Genomic DNA, 22,190 nt, shown 5'->3' with positions numbered 1-22,190 from the left:
GTGTAATTAAATGTGACGTTATCTCTATGAAAAGTGACCTTATTGTCGATGGCGCTTACGCCATTATTAACGATGCGGCGTAAGCGCCACCGACAATAAAGTCCCTTTCCATAGATAATGCCCAAATATCTGTGGTTTTATCTTTACGACGCTACCTCTAACTTCTGTCAACTCTGTGTCTGTAGTCGCATATTTATGTAGCCGGTCTGAGCGCCTACCGCGAACCACGTTCGACGTGTTGCCTCTCTGTCGCACTTGTAAATTCGTACGTAAGTGTGACAGGGAGGTAACACGTCGAACGTGGTTCGCGGTAGGCCCTCTGATAAGACAGTTTATCGTCACCTGCTGTTGTTGTCGAAGGTGACGCGCGGCTCCTCCTTGATGAGCTCGTGCACCTTGTTCCTGATGGCCGCGGCGTAGATGTGGCCCGGCTGATGCTCGGGGAAGTTGCCACCTTGGCTAGGCCGCCTGATAAGACAGTTTATCGTCACCTGCTGTTGTTGTCGAAGGTGACGCGCGGCTCCTCCTTGATGAGCTCGTGCACCTTGTTCCTGATGGCCGCGGCGTAGATGTGGCCCGGCTGATGGTCGGGGAAGTTGTCACCTTGGCTAGGCCGCCTGATAAGACAGTTTATCGTCACCTGCTGTTGTTGTCGAAGGTGACGCGCGGCTCCTCCTTGATGAGCTCGTGCGCCTTGTTCCTGATGGCCGCGGCGTAGATGTGGCCCGGCTGATGGTCGGGGAAGTTGTCACCTTGGCTAGGCCGCCTGATAAGACAGTTTATCGTCACCTGCTGTTGTTGTCGAAGGTGACGCGCGGCTCCTCCTTGATGAGCTCGTGCACCTTGTTCCTGATGGCCGCGGCGTAGATGTGGCCCGGCTGATGCTCGGGGAAGTTGTCACCTTGGCTAGGCCGCCTGATAAGACAGTTTATCCTTACCTGCTGTTGTTGTCGAAGGTGACGCGCGGCTCCTCCCTGATGAGCTCGTGCACCTTGTTCCTGATGGCCGCGGCATAGATGTGGCCCGGCTGATGGTCGGGGAAGTTGTCACCTTGGCTAGGCCGCCTGATACGACAGTTTATCGTCACCTGCTGTTGTTGTCGAAGGTGACGCGCGGCTCCTCCTTGATGAGCTCGTGCACCTTGTTCCTGATGGCCGCGGCGTAGATGTGGCCCGGTTGATGCTCGGGGAAGTTGTCACCTTGGCTAGGCCGCCTGATAAGACTGATAAGACAGTTTATCGTCACCTGCTGTTGTTGTCGAAGGTGACGCGCGGCTCCTCCTTGATGAGCTCGTGCACCTTGTTCCTGATGGCCGCGGCGTAGATGTGGCCCGGCTGATGCTCGGGGAAGTTGTCACCTTGGCTAGGCCGCCTGATAAGACAGTTTATCGTCACCTGCTGTTGTTGTCGAAGGTGACGCGCGGCTCCTCCTTGATGAGCTCGTGCACCTTGTTCCTGATGGCCGCGGCGTAGATGTGGCCCGGCTGATGCTCGGGGAAATTCTTCAAGTACACCTGCGGATAACAATTGATACTTGTGTCGATACCTAGCATATCGTCGGGTGACAAGTAAAAGTCACTAAGTACTATCAAAAAATTAGAGTAACAATGCACTTTATTACACTTGTAACACGGTTTATTGTCCAATAATTTCAATGATGTTAGTTAGTGACTTTTACTTGTCACCCGACAATATGTAGCCGTCTAGCCGTCCGCAAAGGAAGACAGTACTGGGTGGATCGGCTTTTTCTTGACATTCGTTGCAATAGTTATGTTTTGGGCCACTCTTTGAACCCTTAACCTTTTCGACGCCGTGCAAACACATAAGCTGTCACGCTGACGCCACGTCACCGAAGTGTCAAAACTGAAATTGAACTTTATGCATATGTAGGTCTATGTTGCTCTGTGGTCTGTGACCGATTAATCGGTCTTTGGCGTTGAACCTACGGTGCGGATATATCGGTCATTGACGTCCAAAAGGTTAAGCCCTTTCCCTAATAGGTCTTCTACGTAGTAGAAATTGTTAAACTATTTCTTCTAACAAAATTTGCTTCTGGTATCTCCTGACGGAACATGATAACAACAAAAAATTGTTGTACTCAGATTATTTTGTGGTACAGTGGGCCAAGAAAGTGGTCTACCAGTTTTGACAAAAGTTTCTGCGAGATCTAACGATCGCTAAGGTTGACAATTGTCACTGACATAATATTATTGCAAGGGGAAATAGACCTTGTTGTCTCATGACGTTCAAACGAATCTCAACCGTAGGGTGGTAGACCACATTTTTGGCCGACTGTACCTACTGTGATGGAAAATATATTTTATGGTAACTTATTCTATTGAACTGCCTCTGAAACAGCAACTAAATGTCGTTACTTTCCTACCGTACCCTGACAGAACTTACTGGTGACATACAGTAAGTTCTGTCAGGGTACGGTAGGAAAGTAACGACATTTAAAGTCCGTCAACCAAATCTTGTCAGTAGTAAAAGGCGGCAAATTTGAAAAATCGCGGGTTAGCAACACTGTGTTCAAATAATTCCAAAACGCGTGTCATCTGTGTTCTATCTGTGGAATGTGGATCGTGAATGACAGCCGTCACCTTATTTGTTTTCATTTGGTTTTCATTCTGAATCGTTTCTGTTTCAAGAGATATTTCTGCTGTCACCATTAAATACCAATACATTAAATAAGAATAAGCAAAGCTAAGGGGCCTACAATGTACAATCATGCTCGTTGATGGTAAACATTACTAAAAATTGAGGTTATGACAAGTATTGGAAGAACTCTTTCGAACTTTTAAGATTATGTTCAGTTTTTTTGTTTTAGGGTTAAAAGGCATAAATAAAATTAAAACGTATGCCTAAATCTATCCAACAAGACCATCAATTGTGTCCTGAAAACCGTCCATAGGCCCACATGTCTAATATTTTCAGCAATCAGTTGTGACTATTTACAAAGGTAAACCTTTTAAACAGTATTAAGAGCCTTGATTATATCGCCGTTCTTTCGCAATATCTACCTAATCCATACATGTTTGTTGCAGGATTAAATCTTGCCCAATATAAGGCGTTCGTAGTAGGTAGTATCTTTTCAGACAATACTTACCTATGGCGGTTTATGTACGTGTACAACGCAACCAAGTCGAAAAGTGACCCTTATCTTATTTAGGTACCTTTAAATTAAATAAACACCCAAATATCAGTTGTTTTATTTTATTTTAGTAAACTTAGAAGACATAGATAGGGAACAAAGAGAATATAAGCACTACGAATTACGGATTTATTAGGGAGTTGTTTTTGATATCTTCAAATTTGTTCATCATTTTGATTAACATTGTTTTAACATCTCTTTTAAATTGTCCGTCCATGTTTCAATTTTTTTCAATAAACCGCGAGTGACAATTTGAATTGACGTACGCAGGGCGCGCTCAGCGGAAAAAAAAACTGTTGGTTCGATATACATTGCTGCTTTTCTTAGCGCAATACTGCTCTTTGAGTGTTGCCCTACTTTAGTTTGCTTTACATTGCTACTGACAAGATTTGGTTGACGGACTATAGTTGCTGTGCTGTTGCATGCTGAGTGAGTCAAGTCTGTACATGTTTTGTGTTCGTCACCAATAAGTCTTTTATGTTTTTTTTTTAATCTATAGTTAGTACTCACTGTGGTGCGCGGGTCAAGTCCGTTTAGTTCGCGCAGTGCGTCTCGCTCGCGCGTCTCGTTCTGCGAGCCGTGCACGAAGTACTGCGGGTAGAACGCGCCCGCGAGTATCACCTGTGGACAAAAAGAGCGTTATAGTTGGTCAAACTAATTTGTCAGTAAATAGGAACAAAAAAAAACTATACTCATCCTTTTCTTTAGGGTGCTAGTACTAATGTAAGACAAAGATAGTATGATTATTTTTGTATATGTTTGAAATGACAGTCTTTTGACACACTATATTAATTAGCAAACATCGGATTTTGTAGTAGGGGAGGGGGGGGGGGGTTGTCTAGGTAGTGAGGCGACTAGCCTTTCAAAGATAGCATACACCAGAGAATTTGGAACGGGTATCGCCATGGCCGGTCGGTCTAGTGGTATAAGGACGTTAGCCGCGTAAGCTGAAGACGCGGGTTCGATCTCGAGATAACCGCCATGTGGGATGTTGATTCGACGATCATTGTCCCGATAGTCGTTTCAGTGAACGGTCTAATAGCGAAGAGTCTCGACCAACATCTTGAGAGACTCTCGCTAGGTGGTTGGATCAAGGGCCAGATGCAGAAAGCGGTGATCTTGGACACGGCGCGGATAGTCCGCCGGTTCCTCTCAGCCCTGACCACCGGTAGCTTGGGCCTTGCCCCGCTACTGGCGGCACCCTAGGTTAGGTTTTTTATAATGTGTTTATATATTTTTTATATTGTTTTTGTAAGTATTTTTATATTTTATTTTATATCCATATTGTAAAAAACCCTAACCTAAAGCTTTGGATTCCTCCGAAAACGGCGCCGTCATATGACGGCCGTCATATAGCGGCAGCAAAAGACGGCCGTCTTTACGGTGGCGACATGTGGAAAGTACCACGGCGTCATAACATAACACACCGTCATCCACCAAGGTCAAAGCGGCAAATTTGAAAAATGTAGGCGCGATGGGATAACGTCCCATAGAAAATTTTAATTTCGCGCCTTTTCCTACTAACAACATTTGCTTGATCATCTATAATTTACTTGGAGGATGAAATATCATTAGAAGAGGAAAATAATCGTAGTACGGAATCATTTATTCAAATCTCGTGTCATTTATTCAAAATGGCGTCACCGCTATCTAATAAAACGTTCACGAAACTATCGACAAGGTCATGACGGCCGTCATCTTACGTTACGTTGACAATCAACGTAACGTAACGCCGTCTAGGAAACCGCGCCATCTTGTTTACATAGACAACGTTCTAGTGACGTCAGTCAACGCTATATAGCGGCCGTAATATGACGGCACCGTTTTCGGAAGCTTAAGAAGAGAAATAAAGAAAATAATAAAAATACCAGTAACCTTGTGCACGAAGGCGAGATGGTTGCGCGCCCAGGGCGAGCCCTTGGCCGCCTCGATGCCCTCGCGGCCGAGCCGGTGGCGCAGCTCGCGCACCATGTCGCTCAGCTCGCGCAGCGCCCGCAGCTGCACGTAGAAGCGCCGCGCCCACACCGCCTCGCTGTTGCCCTTCTGCTTGAAGAACTGCTGCTGCCGCAGTCTGTCCCACACCTACACAAAAACCGGCCAAGTGCGAGTCGGACTCGCGCACGGAGGGTTCCGCACCATCAACAAAAAACAAGCAAAAAACGGTCACCCATCCAAGTACTGACCCCGCCCGACGTTGCTTAACTTCGATCAAAAATCACGTTTGTTGTATGGGAGCCCCACTTAAATCTTTATTTTATTCTGTTTTTAGTATTTGTTGTTATAGCGGCAACAGAAATACATCATCTGTGAAAATTTCAACTGTCTAGCTATCACGGTTCGTGAGATACAGCCTGGTGACAGACGGACGGACGGACGGACAGCGGAGTCTTAGTAATAGGGTCCCGTTTTTACCCTTTGGGTACGGAACCCTAAAAAAGGTTTATTTGTTTGGATTTCTCTGTAATACCATAGAGAAATATAAGTAAAGAATGAGTGATAACTCCATACATCAGTTTTCTTACAAAAACGCGAGTTCGTCTAACGCCAAGGAGTGGAACTATCAGTACTGCTACTTGACACCAGATATCACAAGATATCGCTACTGACGAAAAATCTACTACTAAAACAATTTACATCTAATATTATAAGCAGGAGTTGAAAATAGACTTCCGGTGCATCCGTCATAATATTAGCTGAAAATTGCATTTTCATAATGTGCAGTACATTAGTCATAATATTAGCTGAAAATTGTTGAGCATTAAAGTTTTACTTTGCCGCGACATCTATTGTCAACAAGCAGAACTGATGTCCGCTACTTGACGCTAGATGTCGACTACGAAATAACTCGCGTTTTGGTAAGGAAACTGATGTATGGAGTTACCACTCTTTCTTTACTTATATTTCTCTATAGTAATACTAAGTTACACGCTTTAATTTAGTACATAAGTGTAGAGCGCGTGCATTAAACTGTAGAGTGCAGCACATGAGCCCCCTGCCTAGTGATGGGTAACTACCGGTAATATTTCCAAAGCGAGTATTTTCCCAGTAACGCTACTGGTAATATTACCAAAAAGTGGAAACATGCGGTAAGATTCAGGATTTTAATGGAAAGTCAAAGTTTTTTCGTGGTTTATACTAAAAATGGATAGTATTAACATCATTCATAATAAAAGGAAATGCAGGGCTATTTTCAAAAAGTAAATTACCAATCTTACCAGTAACTTACCCAAAATTACCAGGTATCTTACCAATACTACTAGAAATATTACCGCCTCGTAAATTCTACACAATTCGTTTTTACTTGTTCCAGATTTTGCTAGGTCCGAAATAAAACAAAATATTGGTATTAAAATCAGTTTAATCACAACAATACATATAATATAAATCAACAAACAACAACGATCATAGTCCAATTACAATGATAATTATTTGTATTAATTTGGGTAGGTTTACATATCACAGTAAAATTTTGTACCTATATGAACACGTATTTTACGGCTTACATTTAACACAATATTTTAATAACACTAAAATAATTCAAGTAATTTTAGTAAATCAGTCTTAGCAAAAATCACATTTCAATTAGGTACTTAAACGAATAAATCAGTTATTCTTAAACTAGATCATTGGATACCAAGAATGAGAATCAATCTGTGCTAGGGGTTAAAAATATGTCTCAAGTGTTATATTTTTGTCATCATGCAAATAAAATTTGTTTTTTGATTTTCATTCGTTAGTATTCGTCTCATTACTTAAAGAGTCAGTAAACATATTCTGTTCCAATTGAATATCATTTTCTTGGACATTTTCACAATCATCTTCGACATCTGAAAAATCATCTTCAGAATCGGTAGAATCTGATTCATAAAAATCTTCACTTGTATTTTGGTTTATGGCTCTCGCTACTTTCGGAGGCGTTGATTCGTGTGTTAACTTCCAGTTATGTGAAATATATGTTAATTTTCCAGCCCTGTTCGTTTTGAGGCGGTTTCTTTTCTTTGAATGAATATTGGAGAATGTCGAGAATGACCTCTCTACGGCTGCAGAAGTTGCAGGGATTGTTAATATTTTAACAGCTATTTGCCCTAAAGCTGTGTTAGCAAACAGTGTTTCCCACCATGTGACAGGTTCCGTAGTTGCTGCCAATTTCCACACGAAGTCTTTTTCCCAAATACCTTTGTGTGTCTTATAATCTGATAATTCCATTAGAACATTGGTTGATTCGCCTCCAATATTAAATATCACCTCGCATCCGTCCACGTTGTCTTGATTAGTCAATTGCATGCCTTGACTCTTGGGATCCAATATTGTTGCCGCAAAATGGATAGGCTTCTGAGCATTTCTCTTTCTTTCTTCATATTTTTCTGTTAAGGCTGGCAAACTATCTTCTAAAAGATCAACCGATTGCGGATTATTCAATAATGCATCCAATTCTCTGAAAGCTTTGTGTACTAAATGGACTGTGTAGTAATCACCTTCTAAAGTGAAAATCCATTTGACTATTGGACTTAAAAAAGATTCCAGGGAACGTAGTTCTGACCATGTCTCCTCATTCAAAATTTTGTTTCTGAAAGTTCTCAAAGTTGTTGTCGAATCATTTATTACAATCGTTTGTAAGATCATCTTTGATTTTATGTAACTTTGTAGACACGAGAGATAGCTTCCCCACCTCGTCTTGACTGGTAACTGCAGGGAAGTATTGATTGACCTTTCTTCGGCAAGTTTTCGGTACTCTGCACCAAGAATATGAGAACGAGTGATCGTTTTTATAACTCTTACTGGGCCTGCAAACATCTGGCGTACTTTTGTGATTTGCAACAAATCTCCTACTAGCAAATGTAGCGTGTGTGCCAAACATCCTGCCCATATGGTCTGATTATATTTCTGGTGCAAAAGGTGCCCGAGTCTGACCATGTTCGCTGCATTATCCGTCACTATTGCAACAAACTTTGAAACATGAAATTCTTCCATGACGTTGGTGACTTCTTCACATAAATAGTCAGCGGTGTGTCTGTTATCTTTTGTTTCAATAAATTTGTAGAAATAGGGCTTTGGAGCGTATAGTATAACATTTAAAATAGACTCTTTTCTAATGTTAGACCATCCGTCAATAGCCAAATGAATAACACTGGCCTGATTGATTTTACTTGTTATATCACTCTGAACTTCCGAATATTCTTGATTCAATAATGATGTAGCCAATGTCTTTCTGGAAGGTGGAGTGTACAACGGATTGACCGAATGAAATGCTTCCTTCCAAAGTGGGTGTTCGAAGTGTGAGAAGGGTGTGCCGGTCACATACATTGCCCTTGCGATTGCTCTATGTACATTAATCTGAAAAAAAAAATGTTAACTTAAGTACATCATGTACATCATAGGTACATCAATCGGTATGCTATATTTTGATATACTGTGACCTAGACAAGGATGTGAATTAAGGGTGCTAAATAAATACCATGTAATGTACCTAATACACTGTTTGTAATACACCACGTGGCGACACAGTGCACATGAACAGAAAGAAAAATAGATCACGTGCACAAATAATTAACACGTTTCTTCGTACCTACGTTCAATGCAACTATAAAGGACAATAAAATACCTAAAAACGAATAGACGAATAGTTTAAAAAGTGTTTGTTTTACTTATATAAATTTACTTACTTGTTCGTCTCTGTCCATCAAAGTTGGCACTATGTCTTGCGAGGAAGACGCACGGTCACTCAATATAGGCATATTTGATGTTTTTTTGTCATAATATTTAAATGTTGCCTTAACATCCTCGGGACATTTTTTACATTTTATGATATGATATGCAAACTTGGTAGCATTTTCAAAGTTATACACCACACTGCAAAAGTTGCACGTGTAACTTTTTTTATTATTTGTAGTCTTTTCTGTAAAATGACAATACACTTTACTTCTTGGTTTCATTGTTTATTCTTCACTCACAACACAACAGAAATACGTGCACTCTGAGCCATGCCAAGGTCCGAACTGTCCTATTCGGGCCCATTGTCCTATACAAGATAAGAAATTTGAGTGAAAGAGACAAAAGATTATAATGATTTATGCATAACGCTTATTGAACTACGCAAATTACCAATAACATAAGTGTATTTCGTTAGTTTTTTTTAGTCTCGTATCTTACCACCTTTTGGGAATCTTACTGGTAGGATTGGAAAGATACCGGTAATATTTCCAAACAGAATCTTACTGGTAACGGGAATATTACCGCGGCACATCACTACGGCCCTGCCTATTAAGTCGAACTGTAAACAAGTTTATTTTTTGGTTTAGACTTTAGACCACAAGATGGCAGACCCACAACGCGCAAGGGAGCGTGCGTGAACTGTAGGAACCAACCAATTGTCGTAAGTGTGTCAAGTATGAATTTATGAATTTCAGTTTGAAGTATGAATTTTCGTTTTAGGTAACAAAATAGCAGACCCTCCAATGCGCACGGTCCCTATAAAGCTTTGGATTCCTCCGAAAACGGTGCCGTCATATTACGGCCGCTATATAGCGTTGACTGACGTCACTAGAACGGTGTCTATGTAAACAAGATGGCGCGGTTTCCTAGACGGCGTTACGTTACGTTGATTGTCAACGTAACGTAAGATGACGGCCGTCATGACCTTGTCGATAGTTTCGTGAACGTTTTAGAGACAAACCAAAGAAAGTCTGCAGCGCAATAATTTGACATCGAATTAAAAAACTACATATGGCAATGTTTTTTAAGCAGTCAGTAAACGTCATGCACTATGGTTTGTGTTTGTCAAAATCGTTTAAATATTCATTGTGTTTTGTGATGAACGGAATAAACATGGTGAAACCTTACAAAACCGGCGTGCGGGAGTTACTTTTCCGCATGACGAATAATTTTACACTTGTAAAAAGTCAGCACGAGGCGATTCAAGCTGAAAAACGACAATGTTTACAAAATTTGGAGTTGATGACGGGTAAGTGGAATGAAACATCTTAATACTTCACCATATGTACCTACTTAGATAATATAATTTTGGTTTAGACAAAGGTTTCACAGCAAATTGAACACACCTAATAGGTATAGGCATACTTATGAACTTCCTCTAACATTTCGAGAAACTCATTGGTACTAGCCGGGTTTTGAGCTCGAACCCACAACCTCCATGCTTATGCTCACGGCATGGGTACCTACCAGTTAAAGCTAAAATTAATTTTTAATATATGTTTATTGTTTTAATGGTTTATTTCGTTTTTCCGAAAACTTTAGTTCGCAAATTGCGGGCAATTTCTCTGTCAATCTAATTACGCCTTAATGGGAGTAAAAGAGAAAGATGCTCGCATATTGAGAACTTCGGTGTTCGCGGTAGGCCCTCTGTACCTATTTACCGCCGTCGCGGATATTACAAAAGCTTATTAATTTTGATGAAGCCAAATGTCACATTCTCCCAATATTATTTATCAATATTAGTATATGTCTACATATTAATAGTGACATCTATTGTTGGAATGAAATTTATTTTACCATAAAAATTAAGCTGTGCATACAGCTTAATTTTTTCATAGACGGTAAATATGGTAGAAATTTCACAAGTATCAAGACTACTTAATCCATTTTCTGTGGGGTTGTCGCATACTGATTTTTAAAAACTACTTTTAATCTAGCGCTGCAGACTTTCTTTGGTTTGTCTCTATTAGATAGCGGTGACGCCATTTTGGAATAAATGACACGAGATTTGAATAAATGATTCCGTACTACGATTATTTTCCTCTTCTGATGATATTTCATCCTCCAAGTAAATTATAGATGATCAAGCAAATCTTGTCAGTAGGAAAAGGCGCGAAATTCAAATTTTCTATGGGTCGTTATCGTATCGCGCCTACATTTTTCAAATTTGCCGCTTTGACCTTGGTGGATGACGGTGTCTTATGACGCCGTGGTACTTTCCACATGTCGCCACCGTAAAGACGGCCGTCTTTTGCGGCCGCTATATGACGGCCGTCATATGACGGCACCGTTTTCGGAGGAATCCAAAGCTTTACGTACTAGAAAAATAAAAAATGCCACAGAGTTCTTTCGCTCGAGATATTTTAGATTAGTGTTTTACATGTAAATGTATACGAACTTTGTATATGTGCAGGTAAGCAACGCAGTCGCTGGTGGAGCCATCGGCCCACGTCAGTTTGGCGTTGTAGGCGTTCAGGCGCTCGCGGAACGGGCTGCTACATACGTTCTTCACTGACAACGCGGCCGCTGAAATAGACAAACGATTGTAACATACATTAACCATTTATCAACTCACTAGCGACCCGCCCCGGCTTCGCACGGGTTAACAAATTATACATAAACCTTCCTCTTGAATCTATCTATTTAAAAAAACCGCAATAAAATCCGTTGCGTAGTTTTAAAGATCTAAGCATGCATAGGGACAGACAGACAGCGGAAAGCGACTTTGTTTTATACTATGTAGTGATTAACGTGATCGCCGTTTAGAAAGTTAATTTATTTTAATTGGTAACCTGGTCTGGGCTGAAAAACAGCGCTGCAGTGTCACTCATGCTGACAGCATTATGCAGACGAGATTTTAGATAATAGGTATACCTAAATCATAAATCATTTATTTTTCGTGATAAACTAGTTAAACATACAGAAGTAACATGATAAAGGTTAGAAATTCATAATTACATATTGTTTACCACGAAATGGGCTCGCCTCAGCATAATGCTGACCCAAGAGTCGGCGCTGATCTTCCGGCGAGTCAATTTATTGTGGGCCACGATCGCAGCTGTACGTTTATAGGTTAATGTTTATAGGTTAAGTAACTTCTTTTTTTATATTGTGTGTTCTGTATTCGCTGTTGTGGCAATAAATAGATCTTCTTCTTAAAAAAAAAAGTATAAAGCTCCTGCTAGCACCCAACCCAAATCATTGCCTAATGGAGGGAAAGGTAAATACCCATAATGATGCTGTCATCCAAACACCCGAAGATGTGGCCCAGTATGATGATCTTGGAGACCTTGACGTCGAGCGGCAGGCGCGCCATGATGCGGCCCATGTACGTGAGCTCGCCGTCTGAAGACGACCACTCGCCGTCCACTGTCTTCTTTAGGGCTCCGATCTAGATGTTAAGACGAAACAGGAGCTGAGATTTAAATATTTTAGGTTAATATACCCGTTTCGCTAACGGAAGCGGCTCCTAAAACTAGTGCGATAAGGACAAGGCGAAAAATCCTGCGTAAATTTCTCGAAAATCGAGGTTTTGTACTCGACTGTTTCCTCCTCCAACACTTAACCAATCGTAACCAAATTTGGAAATCTAAATGATTATGAAATTATGTGTCGGACCGTTTTTCTTTTATGGCTAATTGATATCAGTTTGGAATACCACGCCTCTCATTGCGGCATAATCAATTAGGCCATTTTGGCCATTTTTAAAGAGCTCTAGCGCCTTAAAAAACAAAAATATCAAAAAAAGCAAAACGGTCCGACACAGATATTGACAATATTAATATGTGTTGAAAAAATCATTGCTCTAGCTTCAAACCCCACGGAGGAAACAGTCGAGTACGTTTGTATGGAGAAATGACCACTCCTGTTGGCTCTTAAATGAAAGAATGAAAAAAATGTGAAGGATTCCAAATTTAAAGTCAAGTTCCTAACAGGGGCTCCTACCTTTTTTGTCGAGCCCAGCTTGGTACGGTAATCAAAATCACATAAATTAAATCGCGCGGTTTGGATTTGAAGTAACCTTGAAGTAGTTAGTTTAGGTTCCAGCGACAACACCAAACAAATGATTTTTGGAAAAAAAGGTGAAAACTTCTCCTGAACTGGATTTGTTTTGTTAAGGTGAATCGTTAACCAATATTATCCTGTAGGGTCTTCCATTACATGATCCTTTTTTGTCGAGCCCAGCTTGGTATAAAGTACTTAATCACAATCACATAATTATTATCGCGGGGTTTTTTTGGCGATTTTTTTAAGTATCCTTGAAGTAGGTAGTTAAGGTACCAGCGACAACAAACACCGAACAAATGAATTTCTAGAAAAAAGGTGAAAACTTCTCTTGAACAAGATTTGTCTTGTTAAGGTGAATCGTTAACCAATATTATCCTGTAGGGTCTTCCATTACATGATCCTGCCATGAAAATAATGTGAAGGATTTAAAGTCAAATTCCTAACAGAGGGGTTCCAACCTTCTTGTCGAGCCCAGCTTGGTAAAGTACCTAAATCACAATCACATAAATTAAATCGCGGGTTTTATTGTGATTTTTGAACTTGAAGTAGTTAGTCTAGGTTCCAGCGACACCACCGAACAAATGAATTTCTAGACAAAAGGTGAAAACTTCTGAACAAGATTTGTCTTCAAGGTGAATCTTTAACAACAAATGTTATCCTTTGGGGCAGTTTAAGGTCTTCCAGGGTCCTACCTCCTTGAGCACTACCCCATTTGTTGTACTTGCATTTTATGATGTGTACCATTTGTCACTAGACCATTGTGACAACAATTATATGTACATTTTGACACTAAGGCATTACAACGTTCATACTTTTTACCACATAGACAGCCAGTCGGTATGGACATTTTGACCCTTGCACTTTCCAGCCATTGAACATTTTTTCATGTTGACTGCCCAGTCCCGGGATCAGTTTAAGGTCTTCCAGGGTCCTACCTCCTTGAGCACTAGCATGGTGCGCTGTATGTTGGACATCTCGGGCGGGTCCATGGCGAGCGCGAGCACGTCGCTGGGCGGGCCCATGTCCAGCATCTTGGCCAGCAGCACCAGCCGCTCCAGCGGGCAGCGGACGATCTCCGGCGGGCTGTCTTGTTGGAACTTGTCCTGAACACAAACAATATATTAGAACCAGTATATTCATAGAATAAATAGCCAGAATAGGGTATTTTCCTACTAGTCAAATCAGTTTCTTTTTTAGAACTGTCAAAACGATTTGCTATTATGGAATTTATATGAAACATTACATCATGACGTCACGGTCAACTAACTTTTTATATTTCTATCCGTTTTATTAAATCAGACTTGTGCTGAAAAATAACTGCTATCTATGTTTTTCTAATAATTATCTGGTGCTTTATTTCATGCATGGTGTAAAATAATTTATTTTAAATACAAGAAAATTATGAAATTATGAGATTTGATTTGATTTCGTATGCTAACGAGTCATTTTAAAGAGTGCATACTATGTCAGAAAGAAAGAGGAGTTGCCAGTTGCACCATCCGCACTTGACAGACTGATCAATAACACCCAGCGCGCCGCGGCGGTTTACTATGAAACTTTCCATACAATAAAATTTAAACTCTTTAAAGATTACAAACAGTTTGGTGCAACCCACCCTAAGTCCACTTTAGGCCTGATTTCCTCCTACGCTGACGTCGCCGTGCGTACGAATAAACACAGTGGTCTGTGGGTATCGGGTCTCAAGTTGAGGCATCGCTGAATTGAGACTCTCAAGTTAGCGACGCCATCGTCCGTAGCAGATGTATTGCAAAGCTGACCGGCTAGTTGTACGCACAGGAAAGTGGAACAAAACAATGTGGAAAATTCACCACTGCTCTTTTTACAACTAATTACGCACACACACATTACACATATTCATTCAATAATTTTTTACCAACCAAAAGAGACTTGAAGGAATCGTCATAGAGACAATTATTCGACGTGAGAGGTATAGTATCATCACAACAGTACTCACATAGAACTTGGCGGGCACGAGACGGTACACGCGGCCGTCACGCACACGGCCCGCGCGACCGGCACGTTGCTCGCAGTTGCTCTTAGACGCCCAGGTCAGGCTCAGAGTTGAGAAGTTGGTCGCCGAATCCGCTACTAAGATTTTCATCAGGCAGAAGTCGATCACTGTGGAAAGTATTGTTTTATTAGTCCTATAAATAATGCATTTGAGTGGCATATTTATTACTTTAGTAAAATCACTACGCAGGAAACGACACATATCACCTACAACGCAACGGTATTCTCATAGTTATGTAGCTCATATTAGCTGTTCTAAATTTTTTCTAAGCTTCAGAGAAAAGGTATGCAAAATTATTGCTTTATTCAGCTGGCTAAGAGAAGTTAGCAGCGACAAACTAATTATTTACGAATGACAAATAAATCGATAGCTATACCTTGTGCAGTCCTATTTGCGTCATTTGACACATGACACTGACAATAGCAATAGAACGTAAAATATCTTGCACACCGAAATTACAAAGGAAGATACTTGCACTGCGAACGTTTACGTTTTACGTCTTTTTTTTTTAAATTTAGGGTTGGCCGGACACCACCGTTATGAATCGTTATGAATCGGTAGTCGTCTAAGTAAATCGATATAAATTTTTCATTTTAGGTCGCGACAATTCAATTCAATTCAATGTTTTATTCATAAAATATACATTTTACACGTCAACTTTTTAATCATTATTAAATCTAGGTAAATGTTGTTATAAATCATTCATAATACAATAGTTATTCGATATTTATAACAAATGATTATTAAATTTATTATATCGTCTTACTATTATTTATTAACCATATAATTCTAGCTTTATTTAAATCTCAAATAAAAATTCATTAAACGTCACAATTCGATACCTCAGTCTAGGTGCCATCCAATCGTAATCGCTCGGGTGCGCACAATCGATTTGGGTTAGTTACATCTCTATATACGTCAGTCATAATGTGTCAAAAGAGGCAAATAAGAATAATACCAGTATAGTCGCTTTTCTGTCACGCGATTGCTTTAGATTAAACAATATTTTTTTAAATTTTAAATTTGTGTTGACGCATAGAGAAAAAATACATAGAGTGCTCACTCCATACATCAGTTTTAGTACCAAAAAGACTATTAGCATCTAGCATCGAGTAGCGGAACTATCAGTACTGCTACTTGACAATAGATGTCGCCACCGACCGGAAAGTCTTATGCTGTTGAGATAAGACTTTCCGGTTGGTGCTACATCTATTGTCAAGTAGCAGTACTGATAGTTCCGCTACTCGATGCTAGATGTAGACACTAAAATTAATAGTCTGAACTGATGTATGGAGTGAGCACTCTTGTCTTTATTTCTCTATGATTTGGGTTAGTTACATCTCTATATACGTCAGTCATAATGTGTCAAAAGACGCAAATAAGAATAATACCAGTATAGTCGCTTTTCTGTCACGCGATTGCTTTAGATTAAACAATTTTTTTTTTTTTTTTAATTTGTGTTGACGGTAGTACTGTACCATATTTGATGTCGGGCACGGTGATGGAGCTCTCGGCGATGTTAGTGGCGAGGATGATCTTGCGGTGGCCGGGCGGCGCGCGTTGGAACACGCGGACCTGCTCGTCGGCCGTGATGGTGGAGTGCAGCGGCAGCACCCACCAGTTGTAGCGGGGACATTCCGGGGATATTTTCTTCCTGGTTATAAAATAAAAAAGGCTCTTTAATCCTTTTTTTTTTTTTAATTTATTGAATAATACAAGTTACATGCATGTTAATATTACAGGACCCATCGTGGGCAAAACCTTGAGGAGGTTTGTGTGCCGATGGGGAGTTCAAGAAAAAGAAATCATGATACATATATCTATCTTATAATAACTAAAATTATTATTATATGTAACTAAGGTCGTTAGATTGCAACAAGTGCATTTTAATAACTTTTTTTATATTTTTCCCGTTTACATATTTTGCTCTAGCATCTTCTGGTAAATCATTTAATATTTTAGGCAATATATATGTATACAGCCTAGTGCCATATATGTTATTATATTTGGGTAAACAATATTTGTTTTGGTTCTGTAGGCTTCTTAGTTTTATACATCTTTTATATTCTTTTAGTTTAGTGACATGGTGATATTCTTCAGGGTTCCGTAGCCAAATGGCAAAAAACGGAACCCTTATAGATTCGTCATGTCTGTCTGTCTGTCTGTCCGTCTGTCCGTGTATGTCACAGTCACTTTTCTCCGAAACTATAAGAACTATACTGTTGAAACTTGGTAAGTAGATGTATTCTGTGAACCGCATTAAGATTTTCACACAAAAATAGAAAAAAAAAACAATAAATTTTTGGGGTTCCCTATACTTAGAACTGAAACTCAAATTTTTTTTTTTCATCAAACCTATACGTGTGGGGTATCTATGGATAGGTCTTCAAAAATGATATTGAGGTTTCTAATATCATTTTTTTCTAAACTGAATAGTTTGCGCGAGAGACACTTCCAAAGTGGTAAAATGTGTGTCCCCCCCCTGTAACTTCTAAAATAACAGAATGATAAAACTAAAAAAAATATATGATGTACATTACCGTGTAAACTTCCACCGAAAATTGGTTTGAACGAGATCTAGTAAGTAGTTTTTTTTTAATACGTCATAAATCGCCTAAATACGGAACCCTTCATGGGCGAGTCCGACTCGCACTTGGCCGCTTTTTTTATTTCCAAATTCATCATCAATCAAAGTCCTCATAGCATTTGACATTGATTTACCTCAATTGCAGGTCTGTTAATGCGTTATACTGCTCCTCAATCTCATTTATTCCCGGTAGGAATATCAACACAGAAGGCAGGTCAGCCTCCGACCGGTCGGTGATCTTGTCCTCTGTCACGTCAATCTGCTCGAATGCATTGACCAGCTTCACTACAAGATGGTACATCTCGGTGATGATGGTTGGTTCGTGGGCTTTGGGCATGCAGGCTTCGACGAGCTGAAATTGTAAAGATGTTTAGCAGATTTTGCAAAGACTCGATTTAGCGGTGAATGTATCAACAGATGCTTTTATTGAATGGCTTTGCATGTGTATTGAAAGTTATTGTACTTTTACCCTTCAAGTAACATAACATTAAAATAGATCAGTCACATATTTTTAAGGCGAAGATTGTTCAATATTTTTCGCTCCATAACGAGTAGCTTCAACGAGAGTCGTGGAGCTGCAGCCCGCACCCGCAGTCTCTCGGTCCGCCAATGCGTGCTCTCGTTGAAGCTTCTAGTTATGGAGTGAAACATGTCAAATAATCTTCAACTTACAGCTCTCTAAGAAAACCCTTGTTAATATCAATTACTCACCGAACTAAATTTAGTCAGCTGCTCCAAGTAAAACGTTTTCACAATGAACATCGGATCTTTCTTGTTCACTTGTATACAAGAAGCCATGTGCTGCCCCCTCGGCGTGGGGATCATAAAGTAGTCAGCAAACTTCTGCGTTTGGAATGTGGCCGACATCAGTATCACTTTCACCGTAGGTGACACTGTGTATAGAAGTTTCTTGGCAACCAGTAAGAGGAAGTCCATGTCCTGACCACGCTCGTGGACCTCGTCCAGTATTATGTGGGTGTATTCATTCATTGTTTTGGCATTGACTGAAATTTTAGTTTTTAAGTGAAAGATGTAGTAAAGTATCAGCATTTTCACATTTCTTTGGTATAATGGTAATATGGGTGGATATTTATTAAGACTAGCGACCCGCCCTGGCTTCGCACAGGTTAACAAATTATACATAAATCTTCCTCTTGAATCACTCTAACTTATTTATTAAAAAAAGAACGCATCAAAATCCATAGTTTTAAAGATCTAAGCATACATACAGACAGACAGCGGGAAGCGACTTTGTTTTATACTATGTAGTGATTAATAATATGACAGGTACAGCTTCTAATGATAAATACAAACTAATTTAAGTTCACAGTTGAATTTTAACCTTGTAAGGTCCACTACAGAATTTACCTAATTTTTATTTGAACATTGTTGAAATGGTATGAATATTGTTTGTTTGAGAAAGCAAGGACACATAAAATGCTACTTAATTTGGTTTATGAAAGGTACTTATTAGATTGAAAAAAGCGGCCAAGTGCGAGTCGGACTCGCCCATGAAGGGTTCCGTATTTAGGGGATTTTGACGTATTAAAAAAAACTACTTACTAGATCTCGTTCAAACCAATTTTCGGTGGAAGGTTGCATGGTAATGTACATCATATATTTTTTTTAGTTTTATCATTCTCTTATTTTAGAAGTTACAGGGGCGGGGGACACACATTTTACCACTTTGGAAGTGTCTCTCGCGCAAACTATTCAGTTTAGGAAAAAATTAAATTAGAAACCTCAACATCATTTTTGAAGACCTATCCATATAGATACCCCACACGTATGGGTTTGATGAAAAAAAGATTTTTGAGTTTCAGTTCTATGTATGGGGAACCCCCAAAATTTATTGTTTTTTTTTTCTATTTTTGTGTGAGAATCTTAATGCGGTTCACAGAATACATCTACTTACCAAGTTTCAACAGTATAGTTCTTATAGTTTCGGAAAAAAGTGGCTGTGACATACGGACGGACGGACAGACAGACGGACAGACAGACAAACAGACATGACAAATCCATAAGGGTTCCGTTTTTTGCCATTTGGCTACGGAACCCTAAAAAGAGTGTACATTGTAATACATATTGGATTTTACGAGTTTAAGATCACTTTGGTAGACTAAGTCAATAATATGTAACAGTGCTCTAATTGAAGTGTCAAATCATACCCAATTTCTGCAATAATACTCCTGTTGTCACATAATGAATCCTTGTGTCATTAGATGTCCTGTTCTCTAGTCCAACCTGTGAAACATTATATTTATTATTACCATATAATGATGCCAGTTCCCAGTAGTCTCTTTAGCCCTTGTATTTTCTAAGGCTTTTGTCTGCAATTAATATCTTATGCTAAAATAATAAGTAAATTATTGCTCGAATAATTAATAAGTAATTATATTAGGAAATGTTCACAACATGTTATTGGCTATTAATTAAAAAGTGATCTTACCTGATAACCAACAAGCCCCCCAACGTCCCATCCCCTCTCCTGCGCAACTCTTTTAGCTATGGACATGGCAGCGATCCTCCTCGGCTGCGTGACTATGATCTTGCAAGCCCGGCGGTGCTTGTGGCAGTCATCCAGGATCCACTGCGGCACTTGTGTGGTCTTACCGCAGCCTGTGGGCCCTTCTATGATTACAACAGGGAACCCTCTGATACGATCTAAAATCTGTAAGTAAACAAAAACTAGAATAATTGTAATAGCTAAAATATTGGTATTCAGACTATCAGGAAACACCAAGGCAACAGAAACATAGTATCAATTTAAGCAATCTTAAGCTTGAGAAGAAAGGTACATTTTTATTATAAAAAGTTAAAAAATTAGTTTACAATTTCAAAATGTATGGTAAGAAGTTCTAAATTCAATATTTACATCAGTTTTAGAGCTGTTGATGGATAAATTGTTGGTGTCTTCTTTCATTTGGAATGAGTACTTGCTGTACACTTCAGTCATGGCTTCCTCCGTCAGCTCTCCAATATTTGGCAGAGAAGTTCCCAGTGAGGACAGATGCTCCAAAGACTCCAGTCGGTCGGACACGCTGTCCCAGCGATCACGTTCAGTTTCATTCTGTTGGATAACATTTACATACAATCTTATAGTAGGACATAAAAAGAACATTGTGTATACTGTACTAATACTTCTAAACAATTTACTCTAGGTTGACCATGTATTGTGTTGATAACAAATTACAAAGGTGACAAAATTATAAAACATAACAAAAGCATACCTTCAAATAAGCTGCGATCTCCCGTTCTTTAACTTCACGGGCGTAATCAGTGCCGCTCAAAATAACTGAATGCCGATGATCTTCTCGTCTGTTCAGCTCATTTAGCGTGTCTTCTTTCGTGATTCGAAAACCGGCAGTTAAGGGTCCTTTAAGTTTTACCACGTTGGACTGCGATGGACGAGGGTCGTTGAAAAACGACCTTAATTCGTCCATTTTTCCCGTTTTATCGTAAAACTCTGGTTACTGATCATATACAGTAAACAAGATCAAGTATTTGTACACACAACAATACAATTTAACACAAAAAGTACTGGGTCGCATGAGATGCGATCGTTGTTGCGGTTGTTGTGAAAGCAAAGCAAATTAAGCAAAACAGAATGCAGAATGCTGACAAATGCAAATGAGAAAGACAGAATGTCACACTGCACCATCACTGCACACTGCGCGCTTTTTGTTTTTGTTTTATGGCTGCGTTCCTAATCTAATTTGTTTGTAAACATTTGAAGAAAAATAACAACAAAAAAACTGTCGTAAAAGCTATAACACACTACCGCACCGTTCAAAATCACGATGCGCCGTATCCATAAGTAAGAGCGAGAAAAAGATTTATTTTTCTCATTCTCACTTATGGGTGCGGCGCACCGTGACGTCGCTGCGGTGCGGTAGTGTGTTATGGCTTAATGTGAACGTTCTATTTGTAAATAAAAGATATTCAACTACCCTCAACTATTTGTATTGTTCAATTTAATTCGCGAAGTGGTATGTACATGGTATGTAATATATTTATTTTCTACTTATTGTTGAATTTATAGAATATCTAACAGATAAGTTTTTAATATCATGAAAGAGTACAAACGACTGCTAGAGAGTGAAGATGGGGAGGCAAACGCAAAACTCCCGACCGACAGTCTAGACGGGGGAGCCATCGAAATCTCAAGCTCAAGCCCGCTACTTAATGACGATATCCAAGATCTTACCCAAATTACAGACCAGTCACTTCCAGAAAAGTCAACAACGCCGCACGATGCACTGCCCGCTGGTGCAGTAGAAGATACAAGAGTAAGGAAAACAAGACAAATGAGTAGTAAATACAAATCCAAAGAAGACAAGAAGAAAGCTAGGGTGGCGAGAAGGAAAGCAAACAAGACTGCGTATTGTTCTAAACGTGCTAAAAAAGTCCATCCGGAAGTTACGGTGACCGAACCAGGGGAGAAAAAAGACCAAAACAAAAGCAAGAGTCCGGAAACTCCGGAAGTTGTTGTGGAGCGGGCTCCCAAGCAGCCGCACCAAAGCACAGATGATCGTCGTAACTCTATACGAAAATGTAGACATCTTGCCGTGGCCATACGGCGGGAGGACCGAGCCCCAATAGATAAGGAATTAGCAAGGCTCATACGTAGAAGGCTCACTGACCTAATAGGCGAAGAAGTACAACGCATTATAAAGACCAAGAGCAGCGGAAGAGTTATCA

General features: G+C 39.9%; 1 protein-coding gene across 1 annotated transcript in view; it reads right to left on the bottom strand.

Annotated features, from left to right (window-relative positions):
• Positions 1-20,985, bottom strand: part of LOC134656073 (probable ATP-dependent RNA helicase spindle-E) — a 42,620-nt gene extending 21,635 nt beyond the window's left edge. Inside the window, exons 1-18 of the mRNA XM_063511591.1 lie at positions 20,720-20,985; positions 20,365-20,559; positions 19,939-20,160; positions 19,658-19,733; positions 18,201-18,493; positions 17,624-17,841; positions 16,381-16,556; positions 14,846-15,009; positions 13,806-13,973; positions 12,091-12,253; positions 11,261-11,388; positions 5,026-5,232; positions 3,661-3,771; positions 1,395-1,513; positions 1,246-1,362; positions 939-1,064; positions 641-766; positions 343-468 (exon numbers count right to left, since the gene is read on the bottom strand). Of these exons, the coding sequence (XP_063367661.1) occupies positions 343-468; positions 641-766; positions 939-1,064; positions 1,246-1,362; positions 1,395-1,513; positions 3,661-3,771; positions 5,026-5,232; positions 11,261-11,388; positions 12,091-12,253; positions 13,806-13,973; positions 14,846-15,009; positions 16,381-16,556; positions 17,624-17,841; positions 18,201-18,493; positions 19,658-19,733; positions 19,939-20,160; positions 20,365-20,559; positions 20,720-20,932 (2,948 nt within the window). The 5' untranslated portion in view covers positions 20,933-20,985. The remainder of the gene's footprint in view (positions 1-342; positions 469-640; positions 767-938; positions 1,065-1,245; positions 1,363-1,394; positions 1,514-3,660; positions 3,772-5,025; positions 5,233-11,260; positions 11,389-12,090; positions 12,254-13,805; positions 13,974-14,845; positions 15,010-16,380; positions 16,557-17,623; positions 17,842-18,200; positions 18,494-19,657; positions 19,734-19,938; positions 20,161-20,364; positions 20,560-20,719) is intronic.
• Positions 20,986-22,190: the final 1,205 nt, after the last annotated feature.

This window comes from Cydia amplana, chromosome 17, assembly GCF_948474715.1.
Source record: "Cydia amplana chromosome 17, ilCydAmpl1.1, whole genome shotgun sequence".
Taxonomy (NCBI): domain Eukaryota; kingdom Metazoa; phylum Arthropoda; class Insecta; order Lepidoptera; family Tortricidae; genus Cydia; species Cydia amplana.
This window is presented reverse-complemented; position numbering and strand designations above follow the sequence as displayed.